The 25,000-nt window shown below is 42.0% G+C and overlaps 3 protein-coding genes across 3 annotated transcripts in view; 2 read left to right on the plus strand and 1 right to left on the minus strand.

Moving 5' to 3' along the window:
* Window positions 1-391, minus strand: part of slc22a21 (solute carrier family 22 member 21) — a gene marked incomplete at both ends in the record, with an annotated part of 9,216 nt that extends 8,825 nt beyond the window's left edge. The window contains one exon of the mRNA XM_079508714.1: window positions 1-391. This exon is cut by the window's left edge and continues 17 nt beyond it. Within this exon, the coding sequence (XP_079364840.1) occupies window positions 1-391 (391 nt within the window).
* Window positions 1-11,238, plus strand: part of LOC306928666 (uncharacterized protein) — a gene marked incomplete at its 5' end in the record, with an annotated part of 27,751 nt that extends 16,513 nt beyond the window's left edge. Inside the window, 10 exons of the mRNA XM_079508936.1 lie at window positions 4,115-4,244; window positions 5,899-6,126; window positions 7,708-7,819; window positions 8,002-8,173; window positions 8,624-8,750; window positions 8,864-8,952; window positions 9,135-9,349; window positions 9,844-10,026; window positions 10,443-10,578; window positions 11,061-11,238. Coding sequence (XP_079365062.1) covers window positions 4,115-4,244; window positions 5,899-6,126; window positions 7,708-7,819; window positions 8,002-8,173; window positions 8,624-8,750; window positions 8,864-8,952; window positions 9,135-9,349; window positions 9,844-10,026; window positions 10,443-10,578; window positions 11,061-11,145 — 1,477 coding nt within the window. The 3' untranslated portion in view covers window positions 11,146-11,238. The remainder of the gene's footprint in view (window positions 1-4,114; window positions 4,245-5,898; window positions 6,127-7,707; window positions 7,820-8,001; window positions 8,174-8,623; window positions 8,751-8,863; window positions 8,953-9,134; window positions 9,350-9,843; window positions 10,027-10,442; window positions 10,579-11,060) is intronic.
* A 6,156-nt stretch (window positions 11,239-17,394) lies between these two features.
* The window catches only part of slc22a5 (solute carrier family 22 member 5), a gene marked incomplete at both ends in the record, with an annotated part of 26,832 nt that continues 19,226 nt past the window's right edge, over window positions 17,395-25,000 (plus strand). Inside the window, 8 exons of the mRNA XM_079508937.1 lie at window positions 17,395-17,784; window positions 20,581-20,684; window positions 21,333-21,487; window positions 21,631-21,802; window positions 22,400-22,526; window positions 22,972-23,072; window positions 23,289-23,503; window positions 23,749-23,931. Of these exons, the coding sequence (XP_079365063.1) occupies window positions 17,395-17,784; window positions 20,581-20,684; window positions 21,333-21,487; window positions 21,631-21,802; window positions 22,400-22,526; window positions 22,972-23,072; window positions 23,289-23,503; window positions 23,749-23,931 (1,447 nt within the window). The remainder of the gene's footprint in view (window positions 17,785-20,580; window positions 20,685-21,332; window positions 21,488-21,630; window positions 21,803-22,399; window positions 22,527-22,971; window positions 23,073-23,288; window positions 23,504-23,748; window positions 23,932-25,000) is intronic.

A 25,000-nucleotide genomic window follows, 5' to 3' on the forward strand; every position in this document is an offset into this window, starting at 1 on the left:
AGATGTATATGCTGCGGTCATACTCCCATCCGTCCATGCAGCCCTCCCGCTGGATGCTGGACAGGTTGACATCAATGCCCGGGACAAACCCTCGCTCCGAAAAACTTTTGATCACATCTAGTTTATATCTGGAGCACCTGCTGAGCGCAATAACAGTAACACCCCCGTTGCTGATGCTTTCCTCCAGGGGAATACTGCTGTTTCTCCATGCGTCGGTGAGGTTGGCGTTTTCGGGAATCAGGCAACTGTGCGCCGGTGTATCGCCAAGGAACACAATGGACAGACCCGAAAAGCCGTTTGGAATGATGCTCACGCACAATAGAAAGAACACGGTCTGCTGAAACGGCCCCCAGTCACCGAGAAACGTTGTTAAGTCATCATAATCAGTCATATTGTAGGCTACTATAACTTGAACTCTCTTAAAATGTACAACAGAGCACACACACACACGCGCGCAGTCACACACACACACATACACACACACAGTGGGGGTGGGCTAAGTGGTAATTCAGTGTTTTATAGATAGGGGAGAGGGGTCGTTTAGAGAACAGCGAGGACTCAGGTCTCAGCTGGCGCAGGCTATAGTCTCTACCCCATGGGGACTGCATGGTCACGTGGATGACAAATGTCCTATAATGACAGCAAAACTGTGTGTTGTTGTCCCACAATGATCCCTGCATGGCCTATTAACAATGGGGTCTCTAGCTCTCTCTCTCTCTCTCTCTCTCTCTCTCTCAATTCAATTCAAAGGAGCTTTATTGGCTTGAAAAAACGTTTACATTGCCAAAGCAAAAGTGCATGGAACAAAACAATCAAGATAAAACAATGTATGTACAAATACATATTGAATATAAATTGCAATACAATTAGTTAGATTAACACTTAGACTAATACTATATCTTGTGAAACTATACAAATATTACAAGTGCATTTCTGTCAGATAGTTATACATCTATATAGTTTAGCTTTATACTTTTGAAAGTTGAGGGCAGGATTTCAATGTTTTTTGCATTCACTTAAAAACATTTACGACAAGTAGCAGCAATTTATTAAAATGTAATTGAATTAAAGTTAGTTGCTCTGTTTACAGTATATGACGTATTTCTATGTAAAGAGGTCATATTTGCTGTAAACAGTGGGGTGTACTGTAAACAGTGTATTGTTGTACTTCACCCAACACATGGGAGTTTTTTTTCATCATGTTTTCAAACTCGTCCCTGTAAAAAGTCTAAGCTTATCACCCGAAAAGACCCCACCCCCCAACTGTAAACTGTTGATAAATAAATCAATCAATCAATAAATCAATCAATCAATCAATCAATCAATCAATCAATCAATCAATACATTGGTTATACTTTTGTTAACATTTATCAGTTTTGTATTGTTCTTTTTTTGTCTGTTTTTGGTTTTCCGGTGTGTAGTTTGTTTGACATAGGTTGTGTTGGCTCACACTGAAGGAAAAAAAACTACTAGTGAAATGGCTGCCAAGTGTGGTTAATGGCGGCACGTCTTTCCTATTGGCTGGCGCCCGGTAAAAGTTCAACAATGTTGAACCCCACGCTTCACACGTGTTGGACTTCACGCTTCACACACATGCACCGCAACAGGACACTTTTCCCCTTTTCTCCCCCATAACGGTGCTATAGAGTCGGGGCTTTACACACACAACACTGGCAGAGAGAAAAGGGGTTGGCTGGCTCAATAGTGCAAAGTTATAAATTACTTTAAATACATAGCTTAGCAACCAGCAGACCCAGCAAGGCTGCTGGCCTACATGCGCACAGATGTAAAATGCTGTGAGTTGTTTGTGCATGTGTGTATGCACAGTTATACCCTTTTCATTCACTTCTTACCGTGTAAAAAAAGAACAACATTTGAGCAAAAACAATGAAGTACTGATGTATCATTTCAAGCCTACTTGCATTTGAGAAAGTGTGGGCGTTTTAAAAATGTAGGCTTTGCTAACGGTGTAGATATACAGAATGGCTTTTTGCATGCACTTGTTTGTGTGGTTCAATAGTTTTAATAGCCTGAATAGAGTCTAAGCTACTTAGGAAAGTTAAGAGTACAGGCACGTGCAAGTCTTTGGCATACTTAAATGCGAAGAATGTTCTTTTGGAAAAAAAACTCTGCGATGGCAATGGCAAGGAGAAAAACCTGCAGGTTGCGGGCTGCATTGGCCAGATGGTTTGGCCACTGCTGAGCCTTTGATTATTTCTTTCACTTCTCTCAATTCTAATGAAATACTTTGCCTCACAACTCCACTGCCATCACCCTCAGATCTGAATTCAGGAAGTCTTGACTCCGTCCCACAGAGATACAGTTGGAGGCCATCGATATTGTCCTTTTCTTTTTGCTGAGGTTTGCGTGATCTGCGCAAAAGGACAGTTAACCCATTTTGGGCGGGAACCCCTTTTGGTGTTTTAAACATTATGTTATAATTTAGCTATTGAAAAATAGCAGATCTACAAGCTCATAGCGCGCCACCGAGGGGCGCGCTACGAGCTTGTAGGTCTGCTATTTTTGAAAAATCGTGAAAATATTTATTTCAGAAAACTGGAGGATTTAGAAGCATTTTTTTAAAATTTTGAGGTCAGGCCTAAATGGGTCAAATGATAAGGGACAATATCGGTGGCACCCAACTGTACCTGCTGACCCAGGCACTGCCAGCTTGTGTCATACTGTACCTTGGATGCTGTGTTTGTCTTTTCCCCCCAGTAGCTTTTATTTTTTATAACGAATGGGAGAAGGCAATGAAGACTTATTTTGTTCCTGAATTATTGGATTCAATTAGTTATATTAGTTAGTTATTGCGAACGCAGTGATTGCGAACGCAGTGAGCATTTACTATGAGACCCAGCAGATCATGTCTGTCTGTCTGTCTGTGTGTGTCACGCTGTAACACCACCCGCCCGCCACCAGAGGGCGCAGCTGTATCACACACAAAAACACACGTGCACGCACACACGCACACACACACACACACACACACACACACACACACACACACACACACAAACAACTTCACTTAAAAAAAACTACGTAATTTATTCTAATTGTTATTGCAATTTACGAGCTGCGTTCGCTTCCCGCGTTCGCGCGTCTTACTTGTTATATATCTGAGCACCTCCAGAACGCCACCGTTTCATTCCTGAAGCCAACCTGAGTGCGGCATGGAGGAAGGCCAGCATTCCCACAGAGTTGGTTATGAATTATGATGACCTTTATCTGCTTGACCCAGTAGCCTACAGTACATATACAGTACTTTAAGGAGCCATTCTGCCTGTGTGGCCTGTTGTGGGCATTGGGTGCCGTAGCAATTGGCAGGTCAATACGGGCAGGTGCAACAAGCCAGCTAATGATGGCATGGTCATGGTATGGGCACACACTCTGGAGATCACACGTTTTTTGTGGTTATTTTAATTTGCATTAATAAACCCACCCAACAGCAGTTACTTTGAAGTCTGGACAGTTGATTATTTGAAATGCATCAGAAATGTGCCCAGCCGAGTGGCAAAAAACGTTTGAGAGCACCACTATAGTAGCGCCACTACTTCTTCTTTCTTATTATTTGTTTCTATGGAAATAACCAAACGATATAACTGGCACAAAAACAAATTTCACACACTTTTTTACTTCTGGAAACCTGATTCTGATTCCTACCTACATGTCATGTGGTGAATCACTCATCTGCGTAAGCATAATTGGTACCCTGGATACTATGACCATCAATTACTTTGTCAGACGGACTGACGTCTATGCACAACACGAGATGCATTCTATTCCTATTCATGCCCATGTTTCATATTTTGGTCACGTCAGGCGGTGAACTGACAGGGCGTCCTGAGCCAGTGTAACCGGTACAGTGCAATATGGCATGAGCTCAGAAAAGCCCTTACACAACGTGAGCATGGTGAATGAACCATACAAACATCACTGGCCTGTATTTTACATTCATTATTCATATTGGCCTGTCCAGGCACCTTGGCTGGTAATCCATCATCCATCAGTGTGTCGTGGGTTCAAGTCCCGATCCCAAAGAACTTTGCTGTACGTGTCTTCCCCCATCTCTCTCCACGTTTCCTGTCTACCTAATGTACATCTGTCAATAAAGGCAAAAAAGCCTGGAGCAGCTCCAGGCCTTCCGCCGTCACATCGACAGCCAAACGGCAGAGAAGGAGCGAATGCACAAGGAGTTTGTGGACCTCAGGAAACGGGTCATCCTGCTGATGGGAGGCTTGGACGTTCTGTTACGCTCAAAGTGTTAAGTAGCCAAACGTGCCAGGGACCGTCGGGCGCCGGCTCTCAACAGCTTATATTGGCAGCTTCTGTTGATGGTGATTGTGGAGCAGCTGGGCTGATTGAGACCAGCCATACCTGTGCTGGCTGCTGGCCGAGGGAGATGCCCGGCCCTTGCCCTATGATGTCGTGCAGGGGAGGGACTAGGAACGCGAGGAGCTTGTGGCACAACAGGATAATCATATACAAATGTTGAATCGTCAAATCTCATTCAATTTCTTGTTTGCATTGCTTTATAGAAGGTGTTTTCATTGCCATAAATATTATGTAGGCCTAGTATTCTGATATTATATCTGATATTTGACGTTATTAAATCCAGCAACATAAAATTAATCACTGATAATCTGTTTTTTATAGTGAGTGCTTTTGCTTTGAGCTTCCTGATCACAGATCAGGAAGTTATTAATATAATGTTTTAATTTTAATTTTATTATTAGTAGTAACTGCTTCTTATCAGCCGCCATTGAGGTCCCTGCATGATTACCGTATATTGCAGCTATAGGAAGAGAATGCTATTATCATTTCTCATCATTGGAGGTGGATTTCTCTTATAGGCCTATACAGTAGGAGTAGGCCTATAAAAGTGTGCTTATCTTGTTTGAATAATTGCCAATAACAATAAAAACACAATCAGCCATGATCAAACCTGTCCAGACAAGGCTTCTGAGTCCAATGGCATTTTATTTTATTTTTTTGCAAATATACAGTACAAGCCCAAATCAAGCTGGCACACAGCTCTTTAAAGAGCAACATTTGATCAACTTCCAGGCAGTGTGCAGGTTTCATTTTGTTATTTTGAAACATTTGTAGCTGTTGTCCTACGATCTGTCACCAACCTTTGAGGTGAGCATATCGGCTTTCTTCTAAAAAGTTAAATGGCTTAAAATAGTCTGGCTTATACTAAAGAAAGTTAAGAGTGCAGACTGAAGAGTTCTTAAACGCGAGGAATGTTTAGAAAAAACACAGCAGTGGTTGCAAGGAGAAAAGCCTACAGGGGGTGGGGTGTATGGGCCAGATGGTGTGGCCACTACTGAGCCTTTGATCAGTTCCCTCATTACTTGCACTGTACTTTGGTTAAATTGGTACAATGAGCTGAGTTCTCTCACTTCTGATATAACTTAATATTAATAACTTTGCCCTGCAGTGGACAATTAAGGTGAATGTGGAATTGGAGTTCTTCCCTCTTACTGGGATGGAACAGCAGTACACCATCAAGGCTTGACAGGGGGCTCGAGTCGCTCGACTGAATTCAGGAGATTCTTAATTTGTGACTGGGACCCACAGGGGGAGCTACTGACCCCACACCTCTTACCCTGTGGCATACTACATCTGGAAGGTTCACAGCGATCTACGTTTGGAAGGATTACAGAGGTTTGTTGGGATTTTCTTGCTTGAGTTTTTATTTTTTCATCCAAGAGCTTTTCTTTTTCGTAACAAATGGGTGAATATGATGAAGCCACAGCCTTCCTAGGGCAGACTGGCCCTTATTTCTGGAGGATGTTTTTCCTTCTAAATACTGTCTTCGTGGCCAATGGACTCAATGGTTTATATATCGTATTTGTCGCAGCCACTCCAAAACACCACTGTTTCATTCCTGAGGCCAACCTGAGTGCGGCATGGAGGAAGGCCATCATTCCCATAGAGGTGGTGAACGGACAGGAGGAGCAGAGCCGATGCCACCGCTACAGACTGGATGAGGTCAGGAACCTGTCTGCTCTGGGCTACATCCCCGGTCGGGACTTGAACCTCACTGAACTGAGACAGGAGAGCTGTGTAGACGGATGGAGCTACAGCCAAGACGTCTACCAGTCCACCATAGTCACAGAGGTGTGTGTGTGTGTGTGTGCGTGTGTGCGTGCGTGCGTGTGTGCGTGCGTGTGTGACTGCGTGCATGCGTGCGTGTGTGTGTCCAGTATCATTGTCCAGTCTTGTTTGTGTTAATTATAGAATGATGATGTCTCCTAACAGTGGGACCTTGTGTGTGACAATCAGTGGATGGTTCCCTTTGCGACCTCAGCTCTCTATGTGGGCTACCTGTTTGGGTCCTTAATCTCTGGACAACTGTCTGACAGGTAGGCCTATATAAAAACCAATGTGAAGTGAGGGCCCGAGCGCTCTTATCATCGTACATCATCCAATAACAAATGAATATACTTCCTCATGAATTCATTTGTCAACTTATGTTATTATCTTTTAACCATGATACAATGTTAAAAGAAAATATTACATATATATATATATCTAAGCCCCGAGCTGAACAGTTGCACTGTGTTTAGAAAATTCGATTTGCTCGATGTCTAATTTACGTCATATGACGTAAATTATCCCTTCATTTAATGTTTGTGTTGCCACAAAAAGCCGATTTGTTCAGACGCCTAAATTCTCACAATTATTCATTGTCAATGGCAAATGTGACACGTGTTGTGATGAAAAGCTGTATATAGCGCCCCTCAAAAAAAAGAAATCCCTAAAATACACTGTATTGTATTACTGCAGTTATGACTGTATAGTGTCTTAACAGATTTTCCACCTCAGACACTATTCTGGTTGCAGGAAGCCAATGTATATTACATATGTTGCATGAGGCGATTTTTAAATGTGGAGTATTGGAGTGGTGATTCAAGAAAATATTCATTTGATGCAAAGAACATAACAGTCTACTCTAGTCTGTATGATCTATTTTGGTACAAACAGGAAAAATCTCTGTCCATGACAACAGCTCCATCTACTGTTATATAATGGATTTGCATTACAGAAGATGGCAAAGTGGATCAAATGCTTAAAGATAGCATTGCGGTGTAGATCTGGTATTGTAGCCTTAGCTGCAGCCAGAGACTATGGCTATTTGGGGGTTATTTGCATGAGCATGTTTGGGAACCCCTACACTACAGCATCATGGTGACAAAATGGCATCAGATACAAAATGACTGGAATACATTGACATTTAGACCAACTGACACCAGACATAATTCGAGTCTAAAATATTTAATACAAATGTTTAACCTTTTTTGTCTTTGTCTTTTTTTTTGTCTGCCCGCTCTTTCTTCTTTTTCTCCTTCTGAAATGTACACTCTGAAGCGATATTGCCCTTTGCCCCTGTTAAGTGTTGACTTGATGCCATATGTGGTCCTGAAGAAAGCAAGGATGTTACAGAGACACTGGAGATGGAGTCACTTGGAGGGGGGAGGGAGGGAAGAGGGGTGAAACAAAAAAATCCTGGGAACTGCACTTGTGTCCTATGTATGCATAGAAATGCTGTTATTGTACTGCTTTTTCCAAATAAAATAAATATTATAAAAATAAAAAAAAATGTTTAACCTTGGCTTAGCTGTCAGTTTGACAACAATTATTTCTGTTCCATGTAGGTTTGGGAGGAAAAAGATTCTCTTCTTGTCAATTGCATCTCAGTGTATATTTGGCCTGGTTCTGGCCTTCTCCTACTCGTGGCTGATGTTCTGTGTCATCTATTTGCTTATTGGAGCCTCTCAGATATCCTTATACATCTCTGCATATGTACTTGGTAAGTACAGTCATCATTCAGTCTCAGGGATCATCAAAAATATTCCTCCTCATCTCTTTGTTCATCTAATTCACCCATCATCTGCATGTTTACATGCTGACTGTTCTTGTGCTATAAAACAAAAATGTCCTGTCCTTCCTCATGACCTCCTCATTCAGTCTTGATTATATTGTCTTCCACAGGGACAGAGGTGCTGAGTAATTCTATGCGTGTGCTATTTTCAACACTGGGGTCCTTTCTGTTCTACTGCATTGGGTACATGGTGCTACCCTGGATTGCATTTGGCGTGAGGACATGGAGGACTCTTCTTATCATTATCTCCTTGTTGTCTGTGGCTTACATCCCATTGTGGTGGTAAGTTCCTCATATGTTATCTGTAGGGATCTATGAGAGATGCTGACTAAAGGCATACTGGAAGTGATCAACTCGTCTCAAGAGTCAATCAAACTCATATGTTCAATGACTAATTCAAAGGCATAGGCTATTGTTGGAAAGGGAAGTGGTGGCAGCTGGGAACAAATATTGCCCAATTTAGATATTTGAGTGGAATCTTAAGTAAATGAAAAATACCAATACTGCATTTTTACACATTTTTGGCATCCCTATTTTGAGCATGTCATAGGCTAAATATTTCCCAAACTTCCAAAAAATCTCCCCCAGAATGTCAGAAACGTACAAAATAGTCGATATACAAGCTGATGTCGTATTACAATGCAATGCAACATCTTGACACAGCAGGTGGGCCTTGAGTTACTAACGTTTGGGAACACCTGTTACAGCTAGTAACACAAATTGTTTGTGCAGGTTGCTTCCAGAGTCTCCTCGGTGGCTGTTCACTCAGGGCAGAACAAGGGAGGCTGACGCCATGCTGAGGTATGCAGCCAGGACAAACAAGGTTGAAGCACCACTGGTCATCTTTAAAGAGGCAGAGGTAAGGTCCATTATGCTTGTTAGTGGAGGAGTATATATGCAATCTTAGCTTCTTTTTCAATGAAGACACTAAATCCTGTGAAATGATGTCTTTGCATTACTTTACAGCATGAGGTTTGTCTGCCACCAAAAAGATACACCTTCCTTGATATTCTGAAATCCAGCAACATAAGATGCATCACACTGTTGTGTTTGACTTTATGGTGAGTCCTTCCAGTCTCAGGAGGTTTAACATTCACAAACATCTGCGTTTTTAAATATTAATGTTCATTAAAACATTATATTATGCAATTTTTTTTAATTAATGTACTTGGTAAAACAATGATACTTGGTATCAACAAACAACTATGCAGTTAACCTTTGAATATTTGTTTTTATTCTCAAGGCTGGCAATAAACATTGGCTATTTTGGACTCAGCTTGAACACTTCTAATCTAAGCGGAGATCCCTTCTTAAATTGCTTCTTATCAGCCGCCGTTGAGGTCCCTGCTTATATTGCAGCTACCTGGTTTTTGAAGAAATATCCCCGGAGAATACTGCTGTCATCATTCCTCACCACTGGAGGAGCGTTACTCCTGCTTATCCAAGTTGTCCCCAACAGTAAGTATTATTTTGTGTTAGCCTACATGAAACCTACATCACCTAATCTTACTTTTGTAATCCATTCAAGTTTTTATCTGCATGATGGCAGTGTATAAATTGTACTTATATTATTTATTGCCTCTGCTAATAAAAACATAATCAGCCACATATTTGTCCTGACCAGAGTTAATCAGTTCAAGTTCATACCAGGCCTTATTTCCAATAATAATAAGCACCCAGAAACAGAATGTCTCAAGTTATTACCACACAACACACATTCCCATCCACCTTCATCTTTCACAATCCTTATTGTGCTTTCAGTGCAGTTTTGCATGACAAAAGTAAAAAAAAAAACATATTGTGTGCAACACATGCCAGAGAACAATGTTTTTTTACTGCTTCCCCCTGTCCACAAGTTGCCTACCTAAATATTTACATGCTCATAATCGGTGTGACTTTTACCTTTGGCAATAATTCCTACAAATTATGGGTGTCAAATCTCTCCCCTGCAGGCGTTCGTGAATTTGCTGTGGCTTTGGAAATGATTGGGAAGTTTGGCTTCACCATGGCCTTCAGCACAGTGTACATCTACACAGCTGAGCTCTACCCCACCGTGCTCAGGAACATGGGCATTGGCATTTGTTCTTCAGCTGCCCGCATTGGCAGCATCACAGCTCCTTACATCGTCTATTTGGGTATGTATTGCAGCCTACTAACACATGAGACTTGTACTGGATGCATTCACTGAAGAGGTATACCTACCAGGCTGTGTATACTCACACTGCTCATATATTTATCATACCACATCATTGAACAATAAAACTCTACCTAGGCAATTAAACAGGCCATTATGATTGGCTGAGACTTGTGCGTGTGGGTAACATTAGTTCTGTATAACCGGGGCGTTGAAACCTTTTCATGATTGGGCCATGGATTCTTCATTTCAAATGATTTTGTCTTATGGTTTAAATTACATTCAACTATCTAAACTGTCATTCAGTTATAGGAACACTCACGTCAAAGTAGAATAGTTAGATTTAACCATTTATTGCAACGAATGGAATATTGTTCAACTTAAAGCAAAATCAGGGAATGTTTTGTGTGTTCACAGGTGCTTACAGTAAGTATCTACCGTACATTCTCATGGGAAGTCTCACTATCAGCTCATCTGTGGTTAACCTCTTCCTTCCTGAGACCCTCAATAAGGACCTTCCAGAAACACTGGAGCAGATGCAGAAATGTCATGGGTAAGGTCAAATCCACCAAAGTTATTACAATGTACTGCATTCATACGTATGAACTTGAGAAATTATGTCTGCTTAAAGCTATATGTTGCAGTCTGCTGCCTTCTGCTGTTACAAATGCCCTTTTTATACAAATATGTGTATAGGGGCCAGAAACCATTTATCTCCATGTTTCAACTATTTAAAAAAAATATATATAAATCAGTGTTAGTGGGTCTAAAAGTGTATTGATACCTGCAAACCAGCACTGTCTGGGTAAACACAATATTATTAATTATTATCATTATCAATAAATAATAACAAGCTCCATCCCTACTGATGAGATACAGAGTGAGTAAACAGAAATGGTGCTATCTTATTATGAGAATTAGAAACGATTATTATGTTCATATGATTGAAAATGGGTCCTTTAAGCATGTCTCCAATAACGGTTTGGCCTTTTGACATATTTGACACATCATCTTACCTCATCTGTATTGTTACAGGTTGTGCAGGAGGGAGAAGAAGGACAATTATTTGGTAAAGGAAGAAAGAGTTGACATAACTCTGCCACGTGAGGTGAAATTCTGAGCAGACTCTTGTTGCCAAATCTACACTACTTGACTTTACTCCTCCTGTCCTCCACATCCTATATCAATGACAGATACTGTATGTATCTAAGTTGTGTGTTTACGCCTCCAGCATATCATAATCTTCCCTTTTCATTTAATGTTAAAGGAGTAGATTTGCAAAAAGGGTCATTTATATTTTGTCAAAGCAAAGCAGTTCAGTTTTTAAACATCCTCATGCACTTATTGTTTTGGATTGGATCTTTCAGAATATTGACAGCTTCTGATTCAAATTGTAACATTACACACATATGGCACTGTTTCTGCTTTTGCATTTCTTGTAATATTTTTACATTATTGTTGTAAACTTTTAGAGTTATGTTAGAATAGAGAATTTGACTGACATTCATTGTTTATATTTTTGTACAGTGTATATAGTATATAGTAATCTGAATTTTAAAACAGTCCATAGACACATGCAGAGATCTTTAGTTAGTTGGAATTGCTCTATGTCAAGGGGACCACCAACCTGACTAAGAATCAACCTGGGGACCACTGTTGTGTCTGTTGGGGATATGGGCGACTGGGCGTGGTATGGGGGGGGGGTGCTTGAAATTAAATAATGACTTAAGCCTCCCATACACTACATGATTTTTTGGAAAGATTTTTAAAAGTGTTTCACGATAGGTTACTACGTGCAATGAATTAATTTGCCCTTTAACAGATTTTATTTAAAGATGGAGTGCCACAATTTTTTTATTTTTCCAGTTTTGCATGTGTCTATGAGGTGACGGTACTTCATTAGACACCCTGGAGTAATTTTTATGTGCAATGGTGTATTAACTTTGTATTTAGGGTTTCTTCCTGGAGGCTGAACCCTTGACAGTCAAACGGGCCAATGAAATAAACAGTAATATAGTGACACCACACTATCAGCTCCTCCCCTAACCCCTCCCCCTTTATCATACAACTACAGCGGTGGGTGCGGCTTCAGTTCAGGTGGATCACCACCCATCACCACCCACCAGGCAAACCAGGCATACTTAATGAACTGGTGGGAAAACCCCTGCTCTATAAGGCCTAGTTCACACCTACACAACAAATGTTTGGTCCGTGTGTGATGTCTGATTGCTGTTTGATTGCTGCTCCAATTCATTTTCAATGGGAGTCACATGGTTTGACCAAACATTTTTGTTTGATGAGGGGGGAGCAATCAGCAATCAGCGATCAAACACAAATGTTTGATCAAACCATGTGACTCCCATTGGAAAAGCATTGTGGTGGCCCAAAAAAACAAAAAAACGACCAAACATTGCTTGATTGGTGTTTGGTACGTGTGAATGAGGCCTTAGCTACTGCATACAATGCACTATAATTGCCGACAGTTTAGTGGCTGAATTCCAATGCCGCTACATCATCATGTCCATGACTTAGACACCTGCAATATCCTTACTTTTACTTTGTTGTCCCACAAATCGTTTTTAATGAGGAGCAAGACCCTTCATCAAGCCTTAAACGAGAGATAATATACTGTAGTGTATGACCACTATCTCACATCTTTACTGAAGATGGCCACACGGAAGAGATTCAACTACTTGCCATGTGGAAGACGACACCAATTGTGAAGAGATTGGCTCGTTATTACGGTTCGTCAGATAGCTGTCTTTCACGCCAGGAGGCCACACGGAAGAGATGCCAGGGTGGAGATTGCCTTTAGTGGCTGAATTCCAATGCCGCTACATCATCATGTCCACTTAGACACCTGCAATATCCTTACTTTTACTTTGTTGTCCCACAAATCTTTACAGAGGTTGTTGGACGTACAGACGGTCATTCTGTTACAAAGCTCCATTTGATGGAAACAGCTAGTCTTCCTCTATCCTTTAGATCCATTACACCCTTCTATCACTTAAGGACTTTCCTATATTCACATCTTGATACAACTTGTTTATGCTTATACATTGACTGGACTGCACTGGACTGAATTGTAGTGATATAAAGTGTGGTGTGGTGGTTGGTGGGTGAGTGGGTGGTAGCACTGGTAGGTAGGTAGAGGGTGAGCAAGATATCTGTGTATGAATGCAGCTGTATACTTTTATTGTATGTATCTATCTGTTCATGTTTTTTAAAAACATATTGATATGATTTCATGTCACATATCAATATGTGTACACCTGTTGGTCCGACCTATAAGATCGATACTGAACGATATTTTCAATTAATGAATGGCAATAAAGAAAGTTAAAATACCATAAATGTTGCTTCAAGATCGCTGTTCAACTGAAAAGTTATCCAAAATCATTTGTATTATGATATTTCCGAGGAGCCTAATATGTATTTACAGTAAACAAACAATTAGTTGTCCCAAAAGAGCTGTCATGAGTAAAATATAAAGCAGAAGTGGAGCCTCCTCCCCACTTCCGTTTTAGCTTTACAGTCGCAAAAATGTATCCTAATAGAAATCAACTAAGCATATATAGCTTGCTGCTTAGCAGAAAAGGAAATAAAAATGTAAAGATAATTTAAAATACGTGAACGGAAATGGCAGCTTCCTTACTCAGATTTCGGGACGTGTAGTGCCAGACTATATAGCATTCGGAGATTGTGGAATAGTTGTCTGGCTACGCGAGACTATGTGATGTTTGCTCCCACCGCCACCCCAGCACCACCGGTGGGCTCTGTTATTTCTGTTCCCCATAGGGCATAGGGGGATGTTATTGTCTCCACCAGGCCGAAGGCATGGGGAGAGAGTATGTTTTGCACTCCGTCCGTGTGTGTGTCCGTCCGTCCGTCCTTCCTTCCGTCCGTCCGTTACCAGCTAATCTCCGGCACCGTTAACCCGGTCGATGCCAAACTTTGCACACACACTCCCTGTATGTATAATTGGCTTTCACAGTTTGCAAGATTGCCCCGTTTTGAACAAAAGCCTCAAATCATGAACGCAGCATGCAATTTGAAATCTTTCACACATTTTCTTACTAGGCTGAGGAATATATCCCACCCTTTTCACATTGGCCTGTTATAGCGCCACCAACAGGTTGATTTTTGCAAAACACATTTTTGGAACAAAATGCCTCAAATCATCCAATTGCCATGGTCTCTGTAGTCATGTGATCAAGACGAGTCTGTTGGATTTCTCAGATTGTACACTGATTGGCTAAGATTGCCTTCCAAAGTGTTTGTGATATGAAATGTAAGCTTACCCTAATCACAGTAAACATCATGTCTTCAGTCATTTTCAAGTTACTGTAGTATAGTCAGTTCAGTTGGCTGGAGTATATTGTGATGAAATCCTATGTATTGAATCGAGAATCATTTTGAATAGAGAATCGTTTTGAATCTGGAAAAAAATGCTTTTGAATTTGGATTGAGAATCGAGTTGAATCGAATCGGGACCCCAAGAATCGGAATCGAATCGAATCGTGGGACACCCAAAGATTCACAGCCCTAATGCGCATGCATAAAGTGAGTGCCAAATCGAGTGAGTTTAATGTCGTTTAATGCAATCACTTTTCTGTTGGGTTGTGTATGGGCTATCAAGGCCAGAAAGTAGTGTTTTGCCACTCACTCATCAGAAGGCGTTGTCACACGCCTCTAAATCAAGGAATCATGCATGACTGCATTAAATTAGTCTCAATCTCTCTGAGCATTTTACCGGGTGCACAGTCGGGAAGTAACTTTTAAACCAGAGAATTCCAGAGCACTCACAGAAGTGTCCTTAAAGACACTTTGTTGTTTTATCATAGGTATGGCATGCTGCAGCACAACAACGTACGTGTTTTGGTGTTCTTTGTTTGGTTTCGTCTGGTTCATTTGGTAATGTGGCCATTTCCCCAAGTATAATTTGTCAGTGTTCCTTGTTCCTTCTATGTCTTACTTTTTGAGTGGAGCAACCCGGGTGTCCCAGTACAGTACAGTACAGTACAGTAGAGGGTACAGTAGAGGGACCCCCACACGGTAACTCTGTCATTTCTCATGGGGGGGGGGGGGGTACCACACACACACACACACACACACACACACAGAGTTGCACCACTCAATTCACACAGGTGTGATTCTTTTTACCTTTTTTTACCTTGCCCGTCTGGTTACATTTGGTAACGTGAAAAAAGGCTGAGAATGAAATTAAGGTCCTTGCAGATTGGACGCGTTTTTTTCGGAAAAACGCTGCTACAAATCTGAAAAACGCAGCAGTGTGCAGGCAGAGGGACCTTTACACGTGTGTTGTTCACAGGACACACCTGACAAGACCATTGATATTAAATAATGATGTTGATAGTTAAATAGAATCATTTAAATGTGACGCGTATGTATGTGATTAATGTCTCGCAACCCCCGTCCCGCCCCCCCTCCCCACCACCAATACAAACTGACTGCAAAAATAACCTTAATAATAGAGAAAATACATCATAAATAAATACTGAAACCAGATATAATCATTAAGGAAAGTTTATGCATGCAGTATGTAAACTCTTAACCCTTTTTGGGCGGGAACCACTTTTGGTGTTAGCATTATGTTATGCTTTAGCTATTAAAAAATAGCAGATCTACAAGCTATGAGCTTGTAGATCTGCTATTTTTTTTAAATCGAAGAACGACTGACATAGAAACATAGCTTTTTCAGAAAACTGTCAGGATTTAGAAGACATTTGTAGAATCTGATCTGACCGCTAGGCCAGCGGGCGCCCCTAAACCAAACGGTGATGGGATCACTAGTAGCCCTGTCTGTGCCCCTCAGTAGACCACAGGGTCTGTGCCCCTCAGTAGACCACGGGGTATGAGTACTTTCGGTTTCAGACATGACAACAAGAGCTCTTCTTCTCTGCTCATGTTGCACATTTTCTAGTTGTATCTATCTCCCTGCTCTTAATGTTTAATTGTGCCAAGCAGAGAAATGTAGGAGAGCCGAATGCCAAGATAAAAGATTTTATATAGGGGTGGCGGTGGCTCAGGGGTAGAGTGGCTGGATGGTAACCGCAAGGTTGCCAGTTCGAACCTGTGCTCCCCAGAGTTAGTGTTGAAGTGTCCTTGAGCAAGACACTGAACCCCTAATTGCTCCTGATGTGCTGGTTGGTGCCTTGCATGGTTTCCGCCATCATCAGTGTATGAACGTGTGGGTGAATCTTGGACAGAATACACAACAAATAAGAATTTCACAAAGGTAATAAACAAGTTTAAATAAAATTATAATACAAATGAAACAAGACATTACCATGCAAAATGTGATGAAACAAAGAAGTTACAGTAATGCTTTAGAACATGTACGTTTTTAATAGTGATTTAAACGATCAGTGAGGGAAATTGTCTCAGGTAGAGCATCCCAGAGAAGCTCGGACGGCGAAGGCCCCTTAGTTACAATGTGTGAATTAAGGACTTTTAGTCAGAGGCTAGCTTGCCTGAGGACCTCAGGCCACATGGAGGTTCATAGAGATGTAATGAGGAGCAAGACCCTTATCAAGCCTTAAACGAGAGATAATATACTGTAGTGTATGACCACTATCTCACATCTTTACTGAAGATGGCCACACGGAAGAGATTCAACTACTTGCCATGTGGAAGACGACACCAATTGTGAAGAGATTGAGCAAAACAGTACCTGTCATTCAGGATCAAAGATCGGTTCACCCGATACCCACGTTCTCATTCTTCTATTGAATGGGCTCGTTATTACGGTTCGTCAGATCTTCTTCTTTCACGCCAGGAGGCCACACGGAAGAGATGCCAATCATGCCAAGCCTCCAATACTTACCATGTAAGATAACACACAGTACACCATTGGGGAAAATTTCAGCCATACAGTTCCTGTCAAACAGGATAAAATGAATGTGCTTACGTAAGCTGCCTATATCTTGCCAAGGAGGCCACACAGAAGAGATTCCACAGAAGAGTGGCAAGCCTCCAACTAACTACTTACCACGACATACCATTGGGGAAATTATCAGCAATTAACAGTTTTCTCACTCCTAATGAATAACTTTGCCCTGTGCAGTGGATCAGTGAAGGTGGAGTTATTTGCATTGGGATGGAACAGCAGTACACCACCAAGGTTTGACACGGGGTTTAGTGTCAGTCTGACACTCAGGTCTGAATTCAGGAGATTCTTAATTTGTGACTGGGACCCACAAGGGGACCTACTGAGCCCACAACTCATACCCTGTGTCGTAGGCTACTGCACCTGGAAGGTTCTCAGTGATCTACCAAGTCTGGTATCTGGGAGGATTACAGAGGTTTGTTGGGATTTTCTTGCTTGAGTTTTTCTTTTTCATCCAAGATGGGTGAATACGATGAAGCCACAGCCTTCCTAGGGCAGACTGGCCCTTATTACTGGAGGATGTTTTTCCTTCTCAATACTGTCTTCATGGCCCGCGGACTCAATGGTTTATATATCGTATTTGTCGCAGCCACTCCAAAACACCACTGTTTCATTCCTGAGGCCAACCTGAGTGCGGCATGGAGGAAGGCCATCATTCCCATAGAGGTGGTGAACGGACAGGAGGAGCAGAGCCGATGCCACCGCTACAGACTGGATGAGGTCAGGAACCTGTCTGCTCTGGGCTACATCCCCGGTCGGGACGTGAACCTCACTGAACTGAGACAGGAGAGCTGTGTAGACGGATGGAGCTACAGCCAAGACATCTACCAGTCCACCATAGTCACAGAGGTGTGTGTGTGTGTGTGTGTGTGTGTGTGTGTGTGTGTGTGTGTGTGTGTGTGTGTGTGTGTGTGTGTGTGTGTGTGTGTGTGTGTGTGTGTGTGTGTGTGTGTGTGTGTGTGTGTGTGTGTGTGTGTGTGTGTGTGTGTGTGTGTGTGTGCGTGCAGTATGATTGTGAAGACAAATTTCCTTTTCACAAACAAATGGTTGTTTTATGATGTTTTAGAGGTTAGCTTTAGCTGTTGGGGATGTTATATACAACCGGTGATATCAAATCAGCTTGGGTTCCTTTTTTTGAGGGGCGCCAGCCCCTCCTATAAACAGCTTTTTGTCCTTAACTCGTGTCACATTTGCCATTGACAATGAAAGGAGAATTTACGTCATTATATGTATCTGAACAAATCAGCTTTTTGTGGCAACACAAACATTAAATGCCATTGACAATGAAGAATTTACGTCATAATATGACATAAATTCTTCATTGTCAATGGCATTTAATGTTTGTATATTACTAGAATTTCGCGGGCCTTCGGCCCGCTCATCCCAGAGTTGCGTTGCCCCGCGTTGCGATACAGAAGTCCACAGATACAGAAGTCCACAGTGACACGCGTTTTATGCAGCTGTTTTGTGTTGCAGCGCGTGTGCGCGCGCGCGTGTAGTGTTGTTGTTCTTATCCATATATGCGCCTCGGTTCGTCCCGTTTGTTCCACGCCAGGTGTCGACGCAGTAGTTCGTGCGATTTGCGTGTTTGCATTATTTTAACTGTGTAGGCATACCATATTCTGAATTACCAAAAAGAGGACACATGCGCGCGTGCATGTGGATGTGGATGTGCACATGCGCGTGCACGTCGTGCACGTCGTGCATGTGCCGTGCGTGGGCGGTTGTGTTAAATTGAGATGTCAAAAGAATCTAGAGCCTAACAATAAATGCATCAAATATGCTCTATATTAGTTATGTATTTATTTAAAGCAGTGGCTCTGAAAGGTGTGATCCAGGGACCCTCATGGTTCCTTGAGGGGGTTCCAAATGGACCCATTATAGGTCTGTAACTCTGAGAGTGTAACACATGGACCCAAATGGACCCTTACAGGTCTGTAACTCTGAGAGTGTAAAAATGTAACCAAATGGAGTCTTTTATAACTGTTAACTCTGATACTGTGGAAATGGAATGAAATGGGACTGTTATGGGTCCATTTGGTTTGACTCTCAGAGTTATGGGGGTCCTTGAAATTTAAAAGTTTGAGAACCTGTATGCAATGGCTTATCTGTTGTAAAAAGAGAGACCAGCCTATTCTCCAAACCATCATATCTTATGCTTTGCTAGGTTGTACAAAATAATATTGGGTCATTATAATTTGCAGGACTCACCGCGCGCACAGCTGCCTTGTCTGTGTTGACATGACATGGGCTTGCAGGACAGAACTTGTATTTGTGACAGACACATAGTTCCTTTGCAGACAATACAATGTGCTTCTCATTGGTCAGTCAGAAAGCTGAGAAAACAGCAGGCTACTTTTTCTGCATGTCAATGATGAGATAGTTCTCCGCTGTCTGTCTATCTGCAGACAGCGGAGCAGCCAGCGAGCCTTTCTCTGATCTGCGGTCGGGACCAGTGGTAGTGGTGTGAGCGTGCAGCGCATGCAGAGTTATGAAGAATACACATTCCGGGGTTGGGGCTGAAAGTCCACCTCTCAGTGTTTTTCCACTACGAACCATTGAACGTGCATTGTAATACACATTGGTGTGAATGGTCTGTGAGCGTAGCGATACACTACAGGCGATACGTGTAAAACCCCGGACATTTGAAGGTATTTATAAAACCACCCGGACTGGCCGGACAGGCCCCCAAAAGAGGACGTATGGTAAACTGTGTATGTAATCGCGGCGCTGTCCATGCAAGTTAGAATGAGTGTGTGTGTGTGTGTGTGTGTGTGTGTGTGTGTGTGTGTGTGTGTGTGTGTGGCTGGCTGCCCTGTGGTTGGCTGCGTGGGGATCGCCATGTGAGGGGGCTAGCCAATAAGGGCCCTGTGTTGCATGTGGAGAATTGTGTAGGTTAGTGTGTGTGGTGCAGCCGAACGGGGTGGTGAGAACATGAGGGGGATGTAGCACAGCAATCGGTGACCCCTACATTAAGCTGTGTTGCTCCCAAGATGCAGTGCAAATGCGTGTTGTAAGCAACCGTAGCCAATGGGAAAACAGGATGCAGTGTTGCCAGGTCCGCGAATTGTAAGCGAGTTGTAAGTAGCGTGTTGAATGGCATATTTTCTGGGCTTGTTTTCATAGACGTGGCAACAAATTAGGCGGGGGTGTCGGTGCTTGTGGCGTGTTTGTGTTTATTATTGATATTGATGTTGTTTGTGAGTGTGGACGGGAGGCGGCTCTAGTGGCAGTGCAATGACAGTTTTTACGCGGGTGTTGTTAAATGTGGCCGTGCGGCGCGACATGAGGAGATAGCCGTGGATCGACGCGGAGGGTAAGGCTGTGTCGTGTTAGTGTGTTGTTGCAGTGTGTGTTGCAGCGTGTTGCAGCGTGTCAGTGACGTAGTAGCTGGTGCCTTTTGTTCCTGTGCGTGCTTTTGGGCACATGTTTTCAATTGTAATATAGGATATGTATAATATTATGTAAACGAGCAAATCGGCTATTTTGTCCGGCTAACAAACATTAAATGCCAATGATGATGATGATGATGTATAATGATAAGAGCGCCCCTCACTTCACAAGAGTGTGATTTAAAAAATAAATCCAGTGTCATTGTTGCTGTCTTTTTAGTGAATTAAACATCAGAATGATGTCTCCTAACAGTGGGACCTTGTTTGTGACAATCAGTGGATGGTTCCCTTTGCGACCTCAGCTCTCTATGTGGGCTACCTGTTTGGGTCCTTAATCTCAGGACAGTTGTCTGACAGGTATTTCTTTTCTAATATTTTTTACTTTCTTCTCGTTCTTGTATTGCTTCAGTAAAGTTATGACTGTAGTGTCTTACAGTTGTATTCCACCCCAGACACTATTCTGGTTGCAGGACGTCAATGTATGATGTTACATAGGCTACATTGCATGAGGGTAAATGGTGCATATAGCGCCTTGGATAAAGGCGCTTAAATGTGCCATGAATTTGGGGTTCAGTGTCTTCGACACTAACTCCGGGGGAGCCCGGATTTGAACTAGCAACCTTGCGGTTACCATCCGGCCACTCTACCCCTCCAACAGCTCCATCTACTGTTATATAATGGATTTGCATTACAGAAGATGACAATGCTCTGCATTCATGTCACCACATAATCCATGTGATACTTCAGTGCACATTGGTTTCCAAAGTGGGGCCGCCAGGAGAGCCAATCAGAAAGGAGGGGGGAGGATAAATCAACATTTAAATAAATCACATATAACATATTCATTTATTTATTTCAACCAATGTCAAAATTGTGTAACATTTAAAAAAAAATAGTCAATCTATACAAGCTCACAACATAAAGTGTCAATAATTTATAGGCTACAAATTGCGTTGCTGTCAGTTTGAATCAACATTTATTTCTGTTCCATGTTGGACCATGTAGGTTTGGGAGGAAAAAGATTATCTTCGTCTCACTTGCATCTCAGTCTTTATTTGGCCTGGTTCTGGCCTTCTCTTCCTCATGGATGATGTTCTGTGTCATCTATTTGCTTTTTGGAGCCTCCCAAATATCCTTATACATCTCTGCATATGTACTTGGTAAGTACAGTAAAAATATTCATCATTCTCTAATTCACCCAATCACCTGCATGCATGTTTACATTACTGACTGTTCTTGTGCTATGACAGTGGTAAATGTGAGTCCTCATCAGAATCGGTCTTGATTATATTGTCTTCTACAGGGACAGAGGTGCTGAGTAATTCTATGCGTGTGCTATTTTCAACACTGGGGTCCTGTCTCTTTGACTGCTTTGGCGACATGTTGCTACCCGGGATTGCATTTGGCGTGAGGTCATGGAGGACTCTTCTAATCATTCTCTCCTCGTTGTCTGTGGCTTACATCCCATTGTGGTGGTAAGTTCCTCATATCTGTAGGGGTTTATGAGTGATGCATACTGGCATACTGGAAGTGATCAACTCAACTCCAAAGTCAATCAAATTCTAGAGTGGCTCAAAATCATAGGTTCAGTAACTCATTCCACCTATATTCAGCTATAGTGTAGATTTTTGTCCTAACACAAACATGATATGCCATTGACAATGAATGGAGAATTTACGTCATATGTGTCTGAGCAAATCGTCTATTTTGTCCTAACACAAACATTAAATTCCATTGACAATGAATGGAGAATTTACGTTATATGTAGACGAGCAAATCGGCTATTTTCGTCCTACACAAAGTCATATGTGTCTGAGCAAATCGACATGGTACGCCATGATGATGTACGTATGATGATAAGAGCACCCCGCACTTCACACAGGTATGATTTTTTACCTTTAAAGATTATTTGTTTACATCAACCTGGCATCCCTATTTTGAGCAAGTCACTATACGCTAAATATTTCCAAAATTACCAAAAATCTCCCCAAAATAGAAACTCAAAAATAAAAAAAATAGTAGATCTACAAGCTCACATGGTGTTAAAAAAAAACCACCTATTGTTTGTGCAGGTTGCTTCCAGAGTCTCCTCGGTGGCTGTTCACTCAGGGCAGAACAAGGGAGGCTGACGCCATTGTGAGGTATGCAGCCAGGACAAACAAGGTTGAAGCACCACTGGTCATCTTTAAAGAGGCAGAGGTAAGGTCCATTAGTGGAGGAGTATCATATCTCTGCTGTAAGGGAGAAAACGCTAACTCCAAAATGTAAAATTTTCAGGAAATGGTTTTTTTTCTTCAACAACTTTTTAAATAAGGCAATAGTGACTCATCAAAGTTATACTTTATATATTGTCAATATACTTGCATGAGAGTGGGAGAACTGAGGGTCCAATGGAGGTTTTGTCTGAAGCCCTTTTTTTTGTTTTTAGATATTTTTTTGTCTTTTTCTGCCTTTATTAGATAGTGTATAGTAAGTTGACAGAATGTCGTCGGGATCGGGAGTCGAACCCTCGACACACTGTCAGGCTGGATTAGCAGCCTGGGTGCCCGGACCGCTAGGCCAGGCACCCGGTTAGGTGGTCCCCCCCCACAATTTTAGCTTATTTTTCAATGACACTAATCCTGTCTTGTTTGCTACTTTATAGAATGAGGTTTTACTGCCAGTGCCACCTAAACAATACACCTTCCTTGATATTCTGAAATCCAGCAACATATGCTGCATCACACTGTTATGTTTGTTTTCATGGTGAGTCCTTCCAGTCTCATCTTTCTGATTACGGAGAAGGTTTAACGTTCACAAATATCAGCATTTTTAAAGATTCATGTTCATTAAAAAATATATATTACCGGTATGCAAAACGTTAATGTATATTCAATTAATGTACTTGGTAAAAACAATGTAAAAGGTATCAACAAACTAACTAATGCGATTAACTTTTTAATATTTGTTTTTATTCTCAAGGCTGGCAATAAACATTGGCTACTTTGGACTTGGCTTGAACACTTCTAATCTAAGCGGAGATCCCTTCTTAAATTGCTTCTTATCAGCCGCCGTTGAGGTCCCTGCTTATATTGCAGCTACCTGGTTTTTGAAGAAATATCCCCGGAGAATACTGCTGTCATCATTCCTCACCACTGGAGGAGTATTTCTCTTACTTATCCAAACTGTCCCCAAAAGTAAGTATTTCTCTTATATTAATCATAGCCACTTTTGTATTGCTTTCCCATAGGGAAATAAAACTGCATTCCTCTGAAATTGTTCCTTGTCCACAAGTTAACATTTAAAGCCATGAATCTCATTATTGGTGTGACTTTTTCTTCCTTCCTTTACCTTCACACTGGCAATAATTCTTATGTATGTATTGTAATTTATTTTCTAATGGCCTATATCTCATGTTGGAATTAAATCTCTCCCCATGCAGCCCATCGTGGATTTGCTGTGGCTTTGGAAATGATTGCAAAGTTTGGCTTCACCATGGCCTTCAGCACAGTGTACATCTACACAGCTGAGCTCTACCCCACCGTGCTCAGGAACATGGGCATTGGCATTTGTTCTTCAGCTGCTCGCATTGGCAGCATCACAGCTCCTTACATCGTCTATTTGGGTATGTATTGTATGTAGCCTACTGTATGGAACACATGAGACTTGTATTTTAGGCAGGGACAAATTAGCCATTGGGCCAGTGGGGCCGTGGCCCAGGGGCCCTTGGCTCTCAGGGGCCCTTCGGGGAAATTGGACCGCGCAGTACTAGGTTTGACGCCCTGAAAAGGACTCCTGGGGTCCTCCAATGGCCATTGATTTAGTTACATTTAGGTCAAAAGCATGATAAAAACACAAAAATGTTGCGTGCACGCGCGCTATGGGGGCCCTGCAAAAATGACCGGCCCAGGGGCCCTCGTGGGGGTTAATCCGTCCCTGATTTTAGGCATTCACTGAATAAGAAGTATACTCACTAAAAAGCATTATAAAGCATAATTTTAGTGTGTCACTAAAACGGTGTATTTCGATTGGGCCTTTTATCTCAAAAGCTTTCAGCTTTCTGGACTGGAAGTAACAAAAAATACACAGGAAGACCTATTTGAATATTATTACCACACCCGGGGGTCTATTAGAGTAGCCTAATGTTAAAGGGGGAATGTCATTCCCCTCGGGAGATAAGAACGGCTATTTTTCATGCTAACGTGATTATGACGTCAGCCAGGCAATAAAAATTTCCCCGTCTTCTATGCGGGCTTGCTCGCAGAAGTAGCATAGCAACTTATGCTACTCTTTTGGTGTCACATTTAGCTTCATACTGGGTGAAAGTCTCATTCAAAAAATTATTTTTTCGCTCGAAAATGTTAGTTACAATGACATTGAGTTGACGTGTTTTTTTTTTTTGGTAACTGTTGCATAATCGCAATTTCGCACTCGAGTCCCATGCCCCGGCCATCTAGCTCTGTCTCCCCCCGCTGACATGCCCTCAACCACGGCTAAGTTCAGCCTGCTGCGGTCGGAGCCTTGCTCACAGGTTGAGCAGCACTGCAGCGGGCTAAAATGCATATCCGTCATTCAAATATCTCATGTACCACAACATTGTTCAAGTGCACTGTGTGTTTATGCTTATTCATTGTAATAATCAATATCGCTATGATGATTTATCGCCGCGCCGCTCCGCATGACAGCATGTAGTC

Source organism: Electrona antarctica (assembly GCF_951216825.1).
Source record: "Electrona antarctica genome assembly, chromosome: 8".
Classification (NCBI taxonomy): domain Eukaryota; kingdom Metazoa; phylum Chordata; class Actinopteri; order Myctophiformes; family Myctophidae; genus Electrona; species Electrona antarctica.